Source organism: Nymphalis io, chromosome 21 (genome assembly GCF_905147045.1).
Source record: "Nymphalis io chromosome 21, ilAglIoxx1.1, whole genome shotgun sequence".
Taxonomy (NCBI): domain Eukaryota; kingdom Metazoa; phylum Arthropoda; class Insecta; order Lepidoptera; family Nymphalidae; genus Nymphalis; species Nymphalis io.
The window spans coordinates 5,765,307-5,786,782 of NC_065908.1; the positions used below are offsets into that span (position 1 = coordinate 5,765,307).

A 21,476-nucleotide genomic window follows, 5' to 3' on the forward strand; every position below is an offset into this window, starting at 1 on the left:
ACCAATACCAAGTACTGCTGTTTTGCGGTAGGATAAATTGCGCTTGTCCGGATACGACATTGAAAACGATATAAAGGATAATTTAATAGTAGAAGTTTTCAAGTAAACAAAATTCTATTAATAGAAAAAAATTGATAAGGATATTTTTTCGAATTCACATATCACAAAATTATCTTAACCCACTATCATTATCCATAAAGCGCAAGCCGTGGGCTTTATTGACTATTAATGGTTATTTTGACTCGATCTCGATCGCTTAAAAATAAAAATTAATTAAATCGTAATAAAATTAAGTATTAAAACTATACATAAAACTTTTAACAAAATTTATAGAGTACCTAAGATAAATCTCGTAAAAAAGTAGTAATAGTCACTGGAGCGACCGCTAAAGCACGAGCCGAAAAACTAGGATTTTTTTTCAAGTTATTGCCTTAAACGATGGAACTAAACATCATCTGATACGACTCAACGACACAATAACGAGCTCAACGCCAATAATATCCGACCCGACATAAAATCTGCGCGTCCAGTAATCTTTTTTGGTAAAGTTATATAACAGCCACATTTGAAATTACAACTATGTCGATACGATATAATGTTAACCAGCACTAAGAGAAAATGGATGTAAATTTTCAAAACAATGAGAATTGTTACAACGACAATTAGCTCGTGCGCTTTTTATAAGTGCAGCTGGTGGGGATTGTGGTGAATGCAATGAAATCTCCGACGCGAGAGCTGAATGTACGGTGAGTCTAGAATTAAATAGAATTTTCCACGTGCACGTTCGTTTCTGTAAATTGCTAAATATCTATTTAGCTCAGTTGAAAGCAATTTGCTCTTTTGTAAAATAATTGCTACCGTCTCATTTTGAAAAGTATATATTTTAAGTAAAACAACAATTATTATTACAGTAAAATTTAAAAGTATTTTGCGGAAGTGTATATTATGTATTTTAATAATAGTAGAGAATGAATATACACGTACAAATTAATTTAATTTAAACTACACCCTAGAGCATTATAGATAAATACAAGATTATGACAATCTGATAATACTCATTATTGTGAACCGGCGATAGTTTTTAATTCGATTGTAAATGACAACTCAAGAGTGCTTATATCTATTTGAGAAAAGCATAATTTTGTTTTTCGTTTCAGAGCGATGCTGATAATAATAATACCGTCTTTGATTGGGAGTGTCCTAGCCGCACATTCACATGGCATATCGGGTACCTTGGTGGACTTTACTGATCCTAAGGTAACTTTAATGCAGCCATATAAAATATTTTCATATATCTGTAACAAAACAAGATACTAATCTTTTTAACGATTCATCTCGGTAGAATGTGAGACTTCTCAAATAAAGTATAATATTTTGATCAATATGCTGGCCCGTTTTCCTTTGTTTTGAAGTTAAAAATCAGTACTTTAGTTTTAGAAGTCCCATTCACTTATTATTTATGTCAAAAGCTTCTAGTGTATTTCATCGCTTATCCAACAGAGTTGTAACTTAGCACAGTCCCTTTTGGTGTATTTCTTTAAGACATATCTACTTTTGTTTTAATTCGAGATATGTTTTATAGATTGCAAAATGTGTTTCTATTTTGTACAAATCTAAATATTATGAAGCAAGCGAAATATTCAAAATTTTATAAAAAGTCAACATTAGAACACAACACGTTGATAGTCTTTTAAATACAATATATTTAATAGTGGATAACTACGTCACATTAACAGTATATGACATTTCCCACAGCCAGTTTACAGGGGTCGTATTTACCCGCTGTAAATTGCAGGAACCGCCAATAAACGATCTCTACGACGCATGCCCAAGGGCCCTGTGCAAAGTCAACTCTATTTAGTCTAGGCTAATAACACATATTGCATTCGTAAATTGAATATAACAAAAAAACAGACCAATAAAAAAAAAGAGGAAATAAACAATATATTTTTGTTTCGTTTTTGTATCTTATAAAATATAATGTTAGTTGCATTTTCCATAGGAGAAATACGAAAGGATAAAGTGATGGAAAGCTTACAGTGACAAATGTAAATATGACGCTAACTTTGTATGATCTATTAGCCATAGTCATACGCAATAAGTACCGCATGCTTCAATTACAAGAACTGGTTCTTTTCAACGAGGTCAATAGCCTTAAGAAATTACAATTTCGTTTTGTTTCAGGTACAAGGACACTTGGACGCTTTAGTACGAATGGCGCAGTCTTGCGTCATCAAAGTTCGAGCTTCACCGAAAGACGTCAGAGCGTATTTCACAAATTCACCTCCAATAACCAGATCTGGCCAATGTTTTGCTGCATGTATGTTGGAACAGAGTGATGTTATTAATCACGGAAAGGTACGAAATTAAATTTGATAAAACTTGAACAGCTCCGCTTTTTAACTTTTACATCAAGTAACTATCAATAAGTAATGCTCGTATATTGAATAAAGAAATTTGAATTTGTTAACGTATCAAGATTCGTAATTCCTTGTACTTTCATAATAAATTTTGTGTTGTTCAAATTTAAATACTATAGCAGAAGAAATAAAGAGTAAAATCGTGAAACTATTTTCAGTGATTTTTTAAGAATTTTGTGGGAACAATGAAACTAGAGACAATTGTAATTACGGTTTCATTATAAATGGTGACATTAATTAACTTAAGGTTTATAAAATGAAAAGCCATAAAGTTCAGAAATCTTTTCAAACGAACAATGTAACTAACTTCGTAGACTAATTTTAATATTTTACAAAGTCCTCTTTTAACCCATTATATTTTTCCGTTTTTTTCCGGTTGGTTTTTATATGAATTGTCTATTGTGATCTTATATAAAAAATGATGTTGGTATATCTGTTCGAGATTAATAAACTTTGACATCGTCTGATCGATAACCATGCAAGCTTTGCACGTATAATATGGATCTACTTTTTCAAGGAGAATTTTATACAATGAACTTCATTGTAATTCGCCACCAAATAACGTTAAACATTTTCAACTTCTATACCAATCACGCGATAACGTTGAATTAGTGTTATATTTGTTGAAATAGTATTTATATTAGTTAAATTAGTATAAATTTAAGCACGGAAAACGTTTTAGCGCAAATCAAAACAAAAGACCCATTGCAACGTGTGCCTTGCACTAGCTAATACTGCTAATAAAATAATAATACTGCTATTAATAATAGAATTAATGAAAATAGTTTAACAGTATGTATGTAAATTATTCTCATTTATAGAACATATACAACAATCATCAATCACTTCATTACTCAGCCATGAAATGTTGACAACCGACTTCTGGTGATATACTATTTTGATGCTTGTATTCTTGAAATGTTATAATTAATATGGTCAATGTCGTATATCACTCTGACATTTCACGAACGTTTTCTACGGTAGGATTTGCGTAAAATCCGTTCTGGCTGAGCGTCTACGTCGTGGAAGGAGTAACTGTGTCAAATTTCAAGTCAATCGGAGGGATAGATTAGGAGATCTCGTGACGAGTTGTATTTTGCTTATATATAGATATATAAATATAGATTACTCATATCAAAAAATTAACTTTAACATAAAACACAATAACGCCTTCATTTTCTTAATAATTCTAAAATATAAAGTAATTCTAATATATATATAAATTTTATCAACAATATAACCCTCCTGCAAGAGATTTAATAAATCAACACGACTACAATATAACATATTGTCAATAGGTAAATCGTGAACTCCTAATCCATCTAGCGGGTCTCGTAAATGGCAAGAATTCTCGAGTGGTCCGCAAACTAAACAGCATTTCAAGACTCTGCCTCGATAGTATTGAAGGCATGTCAGACAGATGCCAGCTGGCTTCCTCCTATAACGACTGCCTAAACGAAAATATGATTGAGTTCGCCTTCCCACTGGATATAGCCGAGGAAGCTGTAAGAAAAATGCCATTCCATCTTATACAACCTAAGTAAGTAAGTCTTTTATATTAAATGTTGTAAAATCTTTCATAGGATATTTTATATTGAAATAATGAAGAAACTAAACCATAAAACTTAAAATCTTTTTTTATTTACACATAGCCATGCTTTTTATCTTGTCCTGTTTCGGTGAAAGCTATTCACAGTAGTATGATTAGTTTCATCCCGTGGCTTCATCCGCGTCTGAGTTGGGAGGGAGGGCAGGTACTAGGTGCCCTATGTCCTTCTCTTTACCCCTGACAACGTGTTTGCAAAATTTTATAAAGATCGGTTGAGTAGTTCGTGAAAGCGTACCAAACAAATACATTTTCGAATTTATAATTCTCATTTATAGAACATATTAATGTAGTTTTATTAAAAAATGTAATACATAGAATGTTATTTCAAAACTTATACAAACCAAGTGTATTTTTAATAAACAAAAAAATGTTAAAATGCTATTTAGTTGGCAAAGGCATTAATATCAGCATATAAAATTAGATTTCCTTACCATATAAACAATTATAATTGTTCCATATTTCAATAAAAGTTGAATATATATAAAGTAAAAATACCAACGAAACTTCTCGAATAAAAATACAAAAATTATAAGAAAAGAATAAAGAAAGGGCAATGACAAAGAAGGCTCACAGTGTTTATGCACTAAAGCCCCAAACAAAACAGAGCTCAAATATTGTCGACAAAAGAAAGACTCGAAGTGGCATCCTTATCCTGTTGCTGAGAGATTGTATCTAGTTTTGAAAAGAAACGTACGTAATACCATTTTCGAGATTGTCACATTTTTTTATGGCGCCGCGCTGAACAGATGACTGTATCCGGTTATTTCCTCATCGTCTACCTAAAAATTACGATAAAAAGACTACGCGTTCAATTTATTCTCATATACTTTTATTAAATTGTAATTTAATATCATAAAATATAGTATAATTTTATTATCTTCTCTTCTGCATATAACCATCAAACAGATCTTTTTTTTTTTTTATAGAAAAGGAAGGCGGGCGAGCATATGGGCCACCTGATGGTAAGTGGTCACCAACGCTCTTAGACATTGGCATTGTAAGAAATGTCAACCATCGCTTACATATCCAATGCGCCACCAACCTTGGGAACTAAGATTTTATGTCCCTTGTGCCTGTAATTACACTGGCTCACTCACCCTTCAAACCGGAACACAACAATATCAAGTATTGCTGTTTTGCGGTAGAATATCTGATGAGTGGGTGGTACCTACCCAGACGAGCTTGCACAAAGCCCTACCACCAGTGAATCGCATGATAAAGCAAATAAAAACAAGACATATCACCATTTTTTTATTGAATTAAATACCAAAGTTAAAAAATAAGTCCCGTAAACTATACCATAAATTTTTCACAATATTTTATGAATTTGTAAAAATATTGATTTTCCTAAAAAAACGTTTTCATTAGCTTGGTGCTGGTAGAGGCTTTTTGATAAATATCGATATTTCTGGAAACATGTGTTCGTAAATATCAAGTATATTTACGTCTTACACATTGGTAAGAATATTGCAAAAATCGACCAATCTACGTTTGATTGGCCGACCTGGACTACGTTGATATTAGTTCCACATATGAAATGGGCGTTTTGTACGGGAGGAATATAAAATCCATTTTTTTTTTTTGTAAAATACATTTAATTAAAAAGTATGCATTCATTGATCCCTTTACTAAAAAAACCATGGGGGCAAGAATCAATAAACTCTTTGAAGGCGGTTTGGACTGCCGCATCGGAGTTGAATTTTTTTCCTTGTAAGAAGTTGTCCAAATTCCGGAAAAAATGGTAATCTGTTGGAGCAAGGTCCGGGGAGTACGGTGGATTTCGCAGACATTCCTTTGCAATTGTAGCTCATCTAACTTAGTGGTTGTTTGTTGTGCAGTGTGTGGTCTTGCGTTGTCGTGAAGCAGCAGTGGTCTAGAGCGATTGACCAATCTCGGTTGTTTAGCAGCTAGTTCATCCTTCACGATTTGCAGTTGCTGACAATAAATATCTGCCGTAATCATTTGGCCAGATTTTAGAAAGCTGTAGTGAACGACACCGGCTTTAGTCTACCAAACACTCACAAGTAACTTTTTCTGAGTCAATTTTCGTTTAGGGCAGGATTTGGCTGGGTCTCCAGGGTTCAGCCATTGCGACGAGTACTTCCGACTATCGTACAGTATCCACTTTTCATCACAAGTAATGATTCGATTTAAAATCCCTTCATTATTGTGTCGGTTGAGCAAAGTAACACAGCAGTCGACGCGTGTTGGCAAGTTCGATTCACTCAATTCATGAGGTACCCATCGTTCAAGTTTTCATACTTTCCCGATTTGCTTCAAGTGGATTCAATCAATCAATCAACAGCCAATCGTTGTCCACTGCTGAACATAGGCCTCTCCCAAGGTGCGCCAAAGCTCCCTGTCCTCCGCCTTCCGCATCCAGTTGGTGCCCGCCACCTTCTCAAGGTCGTCGGTCCACCTGGCTGGAGGGCGCCCTACGCTGCGCTTGCCGATTCGCGGTCTCCACTCTAGGACTCGTCTGCTCCAACGGCCATCGGTCCTACGACATACGTGACCAGCCCACTGCCACTTCAGCCTGCTAATTTTGCAAGCTATGTCGGTGACTCCGGTTCTTTTCCGGATAATCTCATTTCTGATCTTATCCTTCAAAGATACTCCGAGCATAGCTCGCTCCATAGCACGCTGAGCGACTTTGAATTTGTGGACTAGTCCCGCAGTTAGTGTCCACGTTTCGGCACCGTATGTCATGGCAGGTAAGACGCATTGGTTGAAGACTTTCGTCTTCAAACATTGCGGTATAGACGACTTGAGGACTTGACGAAGGTTGCCAAATGCTGCCCATCCCAAGCGAACTCTTCGATCGGCTTCCTTCTCGAAGTTGTTCCTACCGACTTGTATTATCTGTCCTAGGTAGGTATATTCACTAACAACTTCGAGAGGTTTCCCCTCGACGTATATCGGTCCCGGCACGACATGCCTATTGAACATGACCTTGGTCTTGTCCAAGTTCATACCGAGACCGACACACCGGGAAGACTCGCCTAGGCTACGCAGCATTTCGGTGAGTTGTTCCAGCGACTCTGCTATGATGACGATATCGTCGGCAAATCGAAGGTGTGAGATGTACTCGCCGTTTACATTGACTCCATACCTAGTCCAATCCAGCGTTTTGAAAACGTCTTCCAACGCGTTGGTGAACAGTTTCGGGGATATTACATCCCCCTGTCTCACCCCTCTGCGCAGTTGGATCGCCTTCGTCTTACAGTCCTGGATGTGGACAGTCATTGTAGCGGCGTTGTACAGACATCTCAGTACCTCGATATATCTCCAATCGATATGACATCTCTGCAATGAGTCGAGCACTGCCCAGGTTTCGATGGAGTCGAAGGCTTTCTCGTAGTCCACAAATGCCATACACAGCGGCTGATTGTACTCTTCGGTCTTCTGCACAATCTGCCGAACAGTATGGATGTGGTCCACGGTGCTGTAGCCTAATCGAAAGCCGGCTTGCTCTGGGGGCTGGAACTCGTCAAGTCGTCTGGCGAGACGGTTCGTGACGACTCTTGAGAACAGCTTATACACGTGACTCAGGAGGGAGATTGGTCTGTAGTTTTTCAAGAGGGTTTTATCACCTTTCTTGAAAAACAGTACCACCTCACTCCCGCTCCACGTTTCCGGGGTCTTGCCATGTTGGATGACGGAATTAAAGAGGCTTGCTAGCTCTTTCAGGACCGGAGTCCCGCCTGCCTTAAGCAACTCTGTTGTGATTCCGTCATCTCCCGGAGCTTTGTTGTTTTTAAGCTGTTCTAGAGCCGCCCTAATCTCTCCTTGGTCAACGACCGGGAGCTCCTCGGAGTAATGGCGCATAAGAGGGGCGCGCTGGTCATCAATACTGATTCCCACGGGTTTATCCGATCTTGAAGAGAACAACTGCCCATAAAACCTCTCTACTTCTCCGATAATCTCAGGCCTAGAGGTAACGACCCCACCATTTTCAGTTTTAAGTTTTGTCAGACGCGGCCTCCCAAACTTGCGAGCGAACACTTTCGATCCCCGATTTTGCTCAATCGCAGCCTTGATGGCACGGGTATTGGAGCGTCGGAGATCGCGTCGCGTCAGCGTTTTTATTGTTCGGTTTAAGGACTTATCTGACAAAAACGATGGTAGTTCTCGTCGTTTTCTCATGAGCTCGAGTGTCTCAGCAGAGAGTTTTGGTGCGTTGTCTCTTCTCTGTGGCGGAAAACACTTGCGGGATGTGTTTTGCAGTATTTTGACCAGCGTGTCGGTTCTCTCATCAATGCTGCTTATGGTTTCCAACGCGGTGAATTGATTTTGAAGTTCCATTTGGAACTTTTCGGAGCCTTGAGCAGCTTGGAGCATGGTAGGTCGGAGAGTAGACCTCATCATTCTCGATCTTTCGGCTTTTAAGTTGATATTTAGAGTGCCTCGAACCAAGCGGTGATCACTTCCGGTATTAAACTTGTTGATCACTGAAACATCTCTAAATATGTGCCTTTTATTCGAAATGATAAAGTCTATCTCGTTCCTTGTCACGTTATCGGGGCTTCGCCAGGTCCACCTCCTCTGAGGCTTCTTTTGAAAGAAAGAATTCATCAAAAAAAGCCCCTGCGCTTCGAGAAAGTTTACCAGCATTTGCCCCCTGTGATTTCTGCAGCCCAAGCCGTAAGGTCCGACTTTCGATTCACCGCTATCTTGTACTCCCACTTTAGCATTAAAGTCTCCCATAACAACATTGTAGTGGGCCCTCGAGGTGTCGTTGAGGGCCTTTGCGATGTCCTCGTACATCGCTTCGACCACATCATCAGAGTATGTCGAAGTTGGCGCATATACCTGTACAACCTTCAGGGAGTACCTGTCGGAAAGTTTTAGGACAAGGTACGCTACCCGGTTCGACACACTACTGATTTCCACAATGCTGCTAATGAGATCCTTTTTGACTAGAAAACCGACACCACCCTGGGAGAGGTTATCACCTTCGCGGAAGTAGAGTAAGTTACCGGACTCTAGAGTTATCGTGTCCTCCCCCTGTCTTCGGACTTCAGATAACCCCAGTATATGCCAGTTTATATGACTTAACTCTACTTCTAATTCGGCGAGGTGATGGTCCAGCCTCATCGAGCGTCCATTATACGTTGCCATTTTCAGTCGTTTTATACGGTAACCTGCCGTGAACCGGTGATTCTTAGCACCCCCTGCCCTGCCGATACCGCGACCGCTACCTTGGTCGGGCCTAGCGGGCTTGCCGGTAACTGGGGGCCTTTTTTTGGGCGCATCTGCCATTAAGGGAGGGGTTTGCCCATACTCGCTGCGCTGGGCAGGCGTGTTGGCGAGCGCAGTAGGGGGTAAGATGTTTATGGGAGGGGGGACGCTGCTGCCCATCCCACCTTTTCCCCGTCCCTCAGTCGCCTCTTACGACACCCACGGGATGAGATTGGGGGAGTACTATTCTAAGCCGGTACTCCACGGCAAGTGGATTAATACAGTTTTATCACTTACCCCGAAGCCTGTCTATCTCTGAAGTGCTTTGTGATGGATTCGCTTCCACAATAGCCTTTAATTCTTCATTTTCCACTTTGGTCTCCGGCCGTCCACGGGGTTGGTTCTGAAGGTCAAATTTCCAGAACGAAAACGTGGAAATCAAAAACGTACCGTGCTTTTTTGCGACACCAGCGCCGTACACATCATTAATCCTTCGAGCTGTTTCTGCAGCACTGGTGTTACGGTAGAATTCGTACTCGTAAATATACCGATACTTCATGTTTTTCATTGTGTGGTAATAAGCGACGCCAAAGAAAAAAATAATGAGGAAAAAACAAATGAATAACTGTTTTCAAAACTCAAATGTACCAGCTAAATGAATTTATAAATTTGAATTTGGAATTCTTAACCAAAGAGGACATATTTCAGATCAAAGTGGTCAGTACGACAAAACGCTAATTTCATATCCTAATATTTACCGGCTACCCACCCAAGTCAAAGTCAAGTAATTCTAATATTTAGCCTACAAAATTCACCAGATATTGACTTTTAATGAATAGTTAGTAGTAAAATCACTTTTGCGCACTTTTATTTACAATCTCCTATTATGGAGAAAAGGCTCCTCTCTCCTCTCGAGAGAAAGATTTGGAGCTTATTCGACGACACTGCTCTAATGTAGTTTGGCAAAATTTCATCCGACAAATGCAAATTTCCTCATGATGTTTTTCTTTACTTGCCCGGTTTTGAAGCTACAATCTTCGTTAAAAAATCACGTGTACATTGAGCCATGTAAGTGTATTTTTAACTAATCATGTGTTTAAATTTTATTTCAGCTTACCACAAGAGATGAGACAGGCGATGTAACAGTTAATGTTCAATTTTTTAATTTATAATATTTTTTTACTGAAATAAAAATCAACCATGATAAATATTTTTTATTGCGTAAACCAACTCAATCAGTATCGCATACGAATTCATAATCCAAGTTCAAAAAGCAATGACCAAGCATGTTTTTGAATCTCAAAACATTCAAATACCGATTTCAGCTATATTCTGCTGTAATTGCTAGTTTTATTGCGACGACAAGATGAAGAAACGACTTTTTATTTGACTATCCTCATTTGGTGCTTGATCATTCTTTTTAAAATCGCATTTAGGCTATGAAGATAAATATGCTGGGAGTAGTAATATGCTAGGAAATAAAAAAATATATAAAAGTAAATAACAGTCTATAAATATTTCAAGCTGAGCAAGGTTTTATTTCACCTAACTATTTAATAACATATACACACATAGATTGTATATATAAAGATATTTATTGTTAAATTAGGTTTTATTGAAAGATTTATAATTGAATTTAACACACAAAGGTTTACAAAGCACCTTGCTTTGGTTATTCTGCCGAAGATTAATGACATGATAGCTTCACTAACCGTAATAAACCATATGTAATATAACAATTTATTTTATTTATCTTTAATAACTATTTAAGAGTATTTATATTCACAAAACTATGATACTTTTACGTCCCGTTTTTTTAATTGTTCGGCTCGCTTTCGTCACAATTCCCGCTCGAAAATATAGTGGTATGATGTTTATTTGCTGTTTGGGCACGTTATAGCATATTGCTATTAAAACATTGAGTTTGTAATTGTAGATAGAGCAAAAAAATGTTAATGGATGCAGTAAATTTGAATAACATCGTAATTTTTCAAGATAATCATTTAATCCTATACCATATTTAATGTATCTTATTAGTAATATCAATTTATATATACAAAATAAATAAATTGCAGGAAAGTTCCTTTAAAAAATCACATCTCATCCCGCCGAAGGGTAAACATATTTGAATATTTTTCCGAAATACCACAAATTCCAAGTTGGATAAATTTAATGAAATCACGTCATGTCATAGTGACGTCAGTAGGTCCATTTTTTATTGAACAGAATTTACTGAGACAAATATGTTTAAGTATGAGTATTTATTTTAAAATCCATCATAAGTAATCCATTAAGAAAATATTTTTAACCATATACATGTATGTATATATAGCGTTAGTATTCGTGCAAAAGGTCAAAGTTAAAATTGAGTACTTTACGTAATAGCACAAGAAAATATTTTATTTGTGTAATATTCATATTTTGCGTTTACTGTTTGTGATATATCAACAAATTTTTATTACACAACGTAAATTTACTACAATAAAATTGTAAACTAACCGTCACAAGACCCCGACAGTTGTTAAAAATTTGAACAAATTGGACCAAATTTTTACGTACTATCTTTTGAACTTAAAGTAAAAATAAAAAATTGGTCCTTTTAATGGTTAAGAAAATCTCTTTCAAAACTCATACGAGTTCATGTAACTCGCATACTTTGTTATTTATTTTCTTTTTAGAAAAATGATATTTGCTATACAAAATGTTGTAAAAAAATCCCTCAATTTCCCTGTAATGTTTTGTAAATCTCAAACTGTTTTCTTTTTATAGAGGTGCTCCAAGGTTCAAATACCCTTCGAGGTAAAGTAAACATCAAAGGCCTGTGCCGCAACCGACTGATGACGATTTGACGAGCCGGTTGGCGTGGTTGGTAGATACTTGCCTTTTCACGCCGAAGGTTGTGGGTTCGATTCCCACCCAGGACAGACATTTGTGTGCATGAACATGTCTGTTTGTCCTGAGTCTGGGTGTAATTATCTATATAAGTATGTATTTACAAAAGAAAAGTAGTATATGTAGTATATCTGTTGTCTGGTTTCCATAGCACAAGCTTTGTACAAGCTTAATTTGGGATCAGATGGCCGTGTGTGAAAAATGTCCCAGGATATTATTATTATTATTATTACTGATATATTGGGCTTCTATATACGTTTATGTATGTAGGTAAATAAAAGACATTGTCCTGAGTGATCATTATCAACGCAGCTTATTCTATAGGACAGGGGCTTTAAATAAACCTTTGTTTACTTCTAGGGCTACTGTTACTGCAGAGACAATGAGAAGTTTGCGAAATTTCGATTTTCAAAATTAGGGAGAGTGACTGTTAATTAATCAACTATATTTATTATTATTATTATTATTATCATGATTAGTAATACAAATTTTCGTTAAAAATTATAGGAATTTTAATAAGAATCATTTATAGAACTTCTAGCAATAAATATAAAAATATAAATAATTTTATTTGTAAAATGACCCCTAATAATATCGGTATTGATGTATAATATTTATTTGATTAAGTAATATTTAAATTTCCTTTAACCCCATGGTTATTTATTTAAACCCTTGTTAATAAACAATATTGACAATATGAAATAAAAATGAAAAAAGAAATGATTACCGTATAACAGAGTAAACTAGTGAAGGCATACAAACAAAAGGAAATTTATTGGAAGGGAGTAAATATGTATAGGGCGGTAAATAATAGATCTTGTATTGTAGATCATATTTGAACAACGTGGGTGTTTCATTTCACTCGATTGAAACAATAGGGGCTAAAAGAAAACCGTATTGCTTCTTTCATTATAGTTTTTTCTTTTAAGTAGCTTTAATAATAGCTTAATGGTATACTGCCTAGCGATTTGATACTTAAAGGTTCGATCTCCTTGGGCTAATATTACAAGCACTCTAATTTATTTTCATTGGCTTATATTCCTTTTTTAAACATTTAATATTGCTGAGTATAAAAAACACGATTTTTCAACGAGACAATTAGTACGAAAGTAAAAGTAGACTATTATTTTTTTAATTAAAAATATAATTCGGGTAGCTGTTAGTAAAAGCTTGTCTGTTTGCCAAGGCGGTGTTTAAAGGAATTAACCCTAATTTGCTTTGTCGAAATTTTTATTCTAAAACTTTCAAGGTCACGCCTTTTCTCCATGTTATCCATGTAGGTTTAAAAATTAAACTAAAATGTTCCTATAAAACATAAAAGTAGGTTATAAATGTTAAAAAATACATTGAAATCAAAACAAACAGATTCAATTTCCCACCTACATAAAAATAATATGTATTATCTTTTACTGTGTGTCTACATATGTTTATGCCTATTTGCTTCTTTTTTTTTATAGAATAGGAAGGTGGACGAGCATATGGGCCACCTGATGGTAAGTGGTCACCAAACGCCCTTAGACATTGGCATTGTAAGAAATGTCAACCATCGCTTATAGCCAATGCGCCACCAACCTTGGGAACTAAGATTTTATGTCCCCTGTGCCTGTAATTACACTGGCTCACTCACCCTTCAAACCGGAACACAACAATATCAAGTATTGCTGTTTTGCGGTAGAATATCTGATGAGTGGGTGGTACCTACCCAGACGAGCTTGCACAAAGCCCTACCACCTGTGCTTGCTGTTGTTGTCGTTATTTCCGTAGCAGCCTGTGAATGCTGGGTTAAAGGCCTCCTCTCCTCTTTTTGAGGAGAAGGCTTGGAGCTTATTCCACCACGCTGCTCCAATGCGGGTTGGTGGAATACATATTTGGCATAATATCAGTGAAATTAGACACATGCAGGTTTCCTCACGATGTTTTCCTTCACCGTAAAACACGAGATGAATTATAAATACAAATTAAGCACATGAAAATTCAGTGGTGCTTGCCGGGTTTGAAGCCATGATCATCGGTTAAGATTCACGCGTTCTTACCACTGGGCCATTTCGCTCTTCGTTATTTAATTTTTGCTTTTAGTCTGTTTTATTTGCAACATATTTTCTCTTATAAACATGTCACTGACTACAAGAGAATGCCTTTTGGTATTATGTCTATCTGTCTATCATAAAAAGTAAATAATGTATATCGTAACCGAGTAAAACATTTATAAATAAAACCATCTTCATATTTATTATTAAATTTATTATAAATTTAAGGACGAAATACATTCCATAAGAAAGATTAAAAATTACACTATTAAATCATGTATTATAAAATTAATAATAATTCACAGCTCATTTACTTATTACGTATACATAAAAATGATAGAATGTGCTTTAACAAATAATACTTATTGATAACTAAATTTAATTGCAATTATTTAAAAATAACAACATACTACAAATTTAACAAAATATTATAATCAATATTTTAATAACATTAACTTTCCAGACATTATTAGAATAAATATCCTTAACGGTCTGAAAGCTGCGTCACTGGTATGGAACTTAGCGGACATATCTGTCACAAGCCACTTCATGATCTTTATCAAAAAAATTGGAACCAAATATGCATAATATCTGGATTTTAAGTCGGTAGGAAAACTTATGAATCCTCGTAGATGATTCTACTATTAGGAAGCAAAACGAATCATATCTTGAATTTAAAGCATTAAAAAAAAATACATTTCGATTACTATATTTATATAAATACATAGTAATAAACATTGTTGTCATTGTATACAATGTTTTGTTTTTTTCTTTTGAATCTCAAATCATCGATGTTAGGATGATAGTACTTAAATATAATACATTAGAGTGAAGTACATAGTATTTCTAAAATAGTTAATTAATATGACTATATACCGTAACCGTAACAGCCTGTGAATGTCCCACTGCTGGGCTAAAGGCCTCCTCTCCTCTTTTTGAGGAGAAGGATTGAGCTTATTCCACCATGCTGCTTTAATGCGGATTGGTGGAATACACATGTGGCAGAATTTCAGTGAAATTAGCTACATGCAGGTTTCCTCACGATGTTTTCCTTCACTGTAAAGCACAAGATGAATTATAATCACAAATTGAGAACATAAAAATTCAGTGGTGCTTACCCGGGTTTGAACCCACGATCATCGGTTAAGATTCACGCGTTCTTACCACTGGGCCATCTCTGCTCTTATATATGTTTATCAATTCTCTTGAGGATTCCAAAGAACAAACTTTGACGTACATTCTTTTAATTCAGTTTTGAAGTCATATCTTATCTTTGGCCGCGCAATTTTGTTGTGACAAATTGTTATTCTAAACGATATACGATTTTAAAATATTCTCCACGTTAGTCTAAGTAAACTTACGCTTCTTCTTACGTTTGCGCACTGAAAATAAATTATATAAACCAATAAAAAACAATTATACGATCAGTACTTAATTATAATTAAAAATAATCAACGATATTATTGGTCATTTTCCAGAATATTCAACAATAATAATAATCAGTCTACCGAATTCTACAACGTAATCGACTACCATAGCATCTGATTGTTTGGAATAAAAAATAACAACTCATTTACATTGAAGATTTTACATCAATATTAGCTTTGAAAATAAATCGAATGATTATTGTATCGCTTAAATGGTAATACATTCAAAACTTTATACAATTTATATTAGATTTATATTTCAATTATATATCGTTTATATATTTTTTCATTTATCTCATAAAACTGTATTTTTTATTTTATTTATGCTTTATATTTATAATAAAATAAAATGTAGCAACAAATTTAATAATAATCATTCATTATTCATTTAAATAAAAAAGTATATAATATAGAATCTAATTTATAATAATAATGTAATTCTGCAAAATCAATTTTATATTAAAAAAAATGTAGTGACTGACCCTAATAAAATATTTATAATTATAAAGGAACATCTCGCTTAGTGCTTAAAAGCTATCACAATTCGAATAAAATATAAAACTACGTGATAACATCCACGTGGATTGTTTTAAAGTACATATAATCCTACGTAACCTTCCTGATTCAATGAAGAAACTATACCTAATGACTTATTACTAAGAGCCTATAACAGGCTTTTTACACGAGTATAAGACCAAAAGTTGTGCTTACGTTCAAACATTCAGTTATATTAAATATAATAATTACGAAGCCGATAGTATAATTATGACAGTCTTGATATATAACCCTTTTAATCAATTTTATTATGACCCGTTTTCGTTAAATTATTACGGTTAAAATTAATGAAGGCCATAAAATGTAACTAACATCCATACATAAGTTTACATTTTGGTATATTTGGATACTTTTGTTTAAAGGAAGATATTATCGTCTGGTATCGACGATGGTTGATCCTTTCAGCTCTGTGATCCCTTGAACCGTTACGTGAAGTCGCCGCATGACAGAGGAAAGCACCATCCAAAACGACCATCCGGTACTCTTGAAGACACATTTCGAGCATCTAATGATAACATAATGTACGAGAGTTAGATTACGTATTGAGAAATAACGGTCAATATTTTATTTCTTTCTTTCTTCGATACTTTGTTATTTATACATCTAAATGTACTTGTATCAAGTACAAGATCCACCACACTTACAAGCAATTTTGAATTACAACGATAAATTTAATTTAAAGTTACTACTGCAATTTTAATTCCATCGAAAAGAACTGACAAGAAATTAATACAAGTATTCGTAAATAATCTACCTGTGTCATTTTATCCTGACGTCCTTCCCATGACAGACCTTCGCTGTACCAAGGCTCGTTCTGAGTACCAAAGTATAAGGGTTCCCATCTATGATAAGGGTACTCCCTCCGGGCGATCAGCATCGGCTGAAAGGGATCGTTATTAAAATACTCGCTTTGACATTGAAATTTTTTACGTCAGATAGTATAATTTAACTATCCTGAAATACTTGGCTTTGAGACTTATTTTTTCTTACTTTTATTATTTATTTAGTATTCTTTACTGACTTAGGATTATTTTATTTTATACGTCAGAGGTAGGCTGATGGGTAAATGGGCCACCTGATGATCATTGGTCTCCACTGGCCACAGACGTTGGTGCTATAAGGAATACTAATTATTTATTACACTGCCAATGCGCCACCAACCTTGGGAACTAAGATATTATGTCCTTGTGCCCATAGCTAGACTGGTTAACCTATCGTTCCAACCGGAACACAATAAAAGTAATGCTGTTTGACGGTAGTATACGATCAGTGTACCTACCCAGACGAACTTGCACAAAGCTCTACCACTAAGTAAAATACATATACTGTTATATTCAGACTTATGAAAATATTTATTTATTATTCCTTAATCAAATATTCACTTTAACATATAATAATAAAGATATAGTATATATTTAACCCATCATAATATTTAAAAGCTATTACTTTACGTATATAATTTGTATATATTGTGATTAACACTATAATTATTTGCCTATTTTCTTTAGTTATATATATTAATAAACTAAATTTTTGTTCATTACACGAAAAACGCAAGGACTATGAATATTAATACGCATATTAATATACATAAAATGTATATTAAATACAATAAATAATTAAATAAAAAAATGTATAGAAAGTCCCATCGCTATCCTTCACTTAATTGGAATACAAAGATAGCTTCTGTAGAAATTTGATTTATTTGAAAATATCTTTAGGAAATCCATTTCATTTCACCCGCTTTCTAGTCTAAGATTATGTTGGGCCTGATGATACTAAGTAAATTCAAGATTACTTCATTAATAACTCTTTGATTCCGTCCCTTTTGTAAGGAAATTTAATTAACATTAATCTGTTAAGTTAATATAATAAATACTAAGGCTTAATAATGGAAAATATAAATCTTCTAAGAACGCTCTTACAAGCCGTATTTTTACATTAAATCGTCATTTTACAAAATTAAATGAAATTCAATGCTACCCCTGGCACCGGATCAGAATGTAGATTTTGCTAAATGCGAAAGTAACTGTCTAACTGTGTGTGGGTGTGTGTGTGTCTGTTGTGTTTTCACGGCAAACCCACCAGATCAATTTTGATGATGAAATTTGATATGAAGCCTTAAACCAAGTAAGGACCTAGGCTGCTTTTATGATACCTAGCATCTATGGGCTAACACGCTGGTGAAGCTGGGTTTAAAAACAAGTTATTAATAAAATCCAAATTATACAAGAGTCAAGATCGCTTGTTGAATAAAAAGATCTTGACTAAAGAAAATGAGTTCAAACCCGGCCTGGCACAACTATCGTTTCATGTAATTTATGTTCATAATTTAAACATTGCGAGCAAACCTATATGAGTCACATATATCAGTTTACACAAAACTTCCAAGGAAAAGGCTGTTAACATATATCCTACTTACCTCAATAACACTCGACGATGGGCGTATCAGCCATGACTGCAATCCGGGAAATCTTTGACAATGAGCACAAACTTTCTGGTGGAAGTACTTCGCACGATTTTCATTTATCAAACGAACTAACCTGTTCAATATAATTTTATTTAACTTTAGCTGTGATTTAATGAAAGCCAAGGCTGGGAATACAACTATGAAGAAACTTTTTTTGGCTCAAAATTCGCACAGGATCCCGTCAAATGTATATCAATCTAATAAATTTATTTCACTACGCAAATTTTAAAACGCGCGTGCCTTTGCATATGTATGATATGATTACAAATGGTACAGAAAAGCGAAAATTAAAATTACGTGGCGTTAATTAGCGGTGCGGCCTTAGCCTTATAATAATAAATATATACAAATAAATCATAAAAAAATTATAGAAAACACGACGGCCCTAAAAAGAAAACGAAGCCATATTGTTATTTTTTTTAAATGCATAACCAGAAACACTCGCAATGATCTTATTATTCTAATGATAGAGGAATTTAATAAACAATAAATACAGACGTTGACCCTAAAATATTACATAAATTTTTGGGTAGTCATGTAAAAATTTACACAATAACAACCAACTATTTGTTTAAAAAAACTAACTGTTTGAATTATATTTCTATAACAAATAAAAAGGAATTAGACATAAATAAATAAAAATATATAAAGCAAATGTGGTATACATTTCTATAGTTCTTTTTTCTCAAAATATTTGCGAAAGCAATCGTATATTATTTATCGTGGTAAAGCGATGTACAATCCATTAACCGGTAGGTTTTATAAGAGACAACAAAAGAAGTTTTTTCTAAGCTCATCCATCAATCAAGCACGCGCCTCGCGGAAGCGCTACCACTATAACATTATGGTGGCGGATAATCAATCCACCAGCAGAACAGCTGACTATAAATGTCTGCGAAATCTTTTTCTCATTCTACTATGCCTGTGCCCAATTAAATGGCATAGTAGCAAGTGTAAATCGATTTTGACATACGAATTTCATTTCAGTATCAGAAAATATTAAATACATGAACCTTAATATTATTAATGAATTTTAGTGCGCAAAGTAGAAAGATGACATGATCGAACCTACTAAGCTTATGCTTTCTCTATTTATCTTCAATATTCCGTCTACTAATAGAAACAGGTATCATTCTCTCATTTCTGTGTCTTTTAATCGTAAAATATCGTGACATTTTTAGTGTCATTTTTATGGTTGGTTTAAAATTTTTATAAGTTACATTAAATTTACGGCATCAATTTATATCTTACAAAATGATAATAATAGGTATAAATTTAGTCTCATGTTACATTTTTTTATTGTATATAATCCAATGTTTGCCATAATTATTATAAAAATATAATTAAAAGAGATAATCTGCACCTCCATATACGCTAAGTAATGAGAATAAGTTATTAAATAAAAAAAATAGTTATTATTTTCTATTTAAAAAGTAATATTTTTAAAATATAATAATATATTTATTTCAAATCATCTCTGTGAAAGTTTCAACCGCTTTAGATAAAAATGAAATACAGTGAAAATGAACAATGATGTATTTCATTCTTATTAATACTGCTCCGTTGAGACGTACAAAGAGTAAATTGAATGGTATATACTTGCAGGTGTACAACATTAGAGAATTCATTTATCAACTTACGTGTCTTTGTCGCGAGGTATCTCAACACCCCTTTGCACTTCAAACAAGGGTACAACGAAGACCGTCTTAGAGAATATACGTCCCTCGTCTCGTTTCTTATCGCCCATAAGTTTCCTAACCATTGTCAGAAATTTCGGAGCTAATCCATCGCTTGGTACCAACTCTATATCAGAAACTATGAAATAGTTTGTTCTTGAAGCGTTCCTTGCTATATTTCTACCTACATTTATTGGATAATCCAAGTTATTTTCTTGTCTAAATGTTGGCAAGTCGAAAAGGTCAATTCCAGCACAGTCGTTAAATATTAACTGTGGGACAAACAACTGTCTTTTTGGCATTCTAGCCATCATTCTTTCTAACTTTTTCTTTCTCACCCATTGTACATATTCCGCTCTCGTTTGGTTGTTTAATTTTCTATAACGTTCCAATTTTCCTTTTAATAGATCCTCCATTGAAATATTAGCTGTAGTTGTTGGAATATCTGTGGTCATATAATAAGAATCGGGTATTCTCATTTTTGGTGGATAGCGTTTGGGAAAAAAGAGATGAAGAGAGACCTTAGACATAGCTGAGTAGCAACTACACAACTGATTCATTATTTGCACTGTTATATCCATATCAAAGTTTGGCACAAAAACTGACAAGCTTATTGGTCCATCCCAGTATCTTGCTATTTCTGCAATGTGATAAAGAAATTCTGGAGTAGCTTGAGTGGCATACGTTAGAGCATCATACTTGGAATTATTTGCATATGCTGTTCCTTGGATAGCGTTATAAATTACCCTGTAAGAACTTCCATTGCCTTCTTCTGGTGGTGTAAGTGGCTGAATATATTTCCACTCTATTATTTTCGGTAGACCGTAGTTAAACTGACAGTAGCTTGCGTTTTCGTTAGGCTGGTTACCTCTTAAAAAAGTTCCTGGTATATAGTCAAACTCACCGACCTTCGCAGCGAAATTAGGCATTTCTTGATGTTTATAAGCATAAAGCTGAAGTATAACGGTCAAGATTACAATAAATAGAGCAATAAGTAGGATAGTGGAATGTCTCCTCGTTAGCCGATATGAGTACGCCCCACATATTTTAATGCATGTCGTCATTTTGAATTTTATTATGTATATATTATTCAATGCACTCTCCTTTCTTAGTTACAAACATTGAAAACACTGTCAAAAGCACAAATACTATTAAATTATGAAATAATTTATGTTTCAATTTAATCAGGTATAATAATTAATATAAAATACTATCATAT

The 21,476-nt window shown here is 34.6% G+C and overlaps 2 protein-coding genes across 4 annotated transcripts; one reads left to right on the plus strand and one right to left on the minus strand.

Moving 5' to 3' along the window:
- Positions 1–695: 695 nt before the first annotated feature.
- LOC126776906 (uncharacterized) lies at positions 696–10,418 on the plus strand. 3 transcript variants are annotated; one of them, XM_050499767.1, is made up of 5 exons: positions 696–746; positions 1,158–1,257; positions 2,185–2,358; positions 3,719–3,960; positions 10,323–10,418. In XM_050499767.1, exons 1-5 carry the CDS (start codon positions 715–717, stop codon positions 10,351–10,353), a joined length of 579 nt encoding a protein of 192 aa, XP_050355724.1. In that variant the 5' UTR covers positions 696–714; the 3' UTR covers positions 10,354–10,418. The 3 variants fall into 3 exon arrangements, with proteins under 3 accessions (XP_050355724.1, XP_050355725.1, XP_050355727.1); XM_050499768.1 differs by having other exon boundaries at positions 3,719–3,964; positions 10,323–10,347; XM_050499770.1 differs by lacking the exon at positions 696–746 and adding an exon at positions 747–874.
- Positions 10,419–16,041: 5,623 nt separating this feature from the next.
- LOC126776813 (beta-1,4-glucuronyltransferase 1-like) lies at positions 16,042–21,458 on the minus strand. Its single transcript, XM_050499613.1, has 4 exons — positions 20,222–21,458; positions 18,534–18,654; positions 16,866–16,991; positions 16,042–16,616 (listed from the first exon to the last, which is right to left on the minus strand). The coding sequence occupies exons 1-4, from the start codon at positions 21,319–21,321 to the stop codon at positions 16,419–16,421; spliced, it is 1,545 nt and encodes a 514-aa protein (XP_050355570.1). The 5' UTR covers positions 21,322–21,458; the 3' UTR covers positions 16,042–16,418.
- Positions 21,459–21,476: the final 18 nt, after the last annotated feature.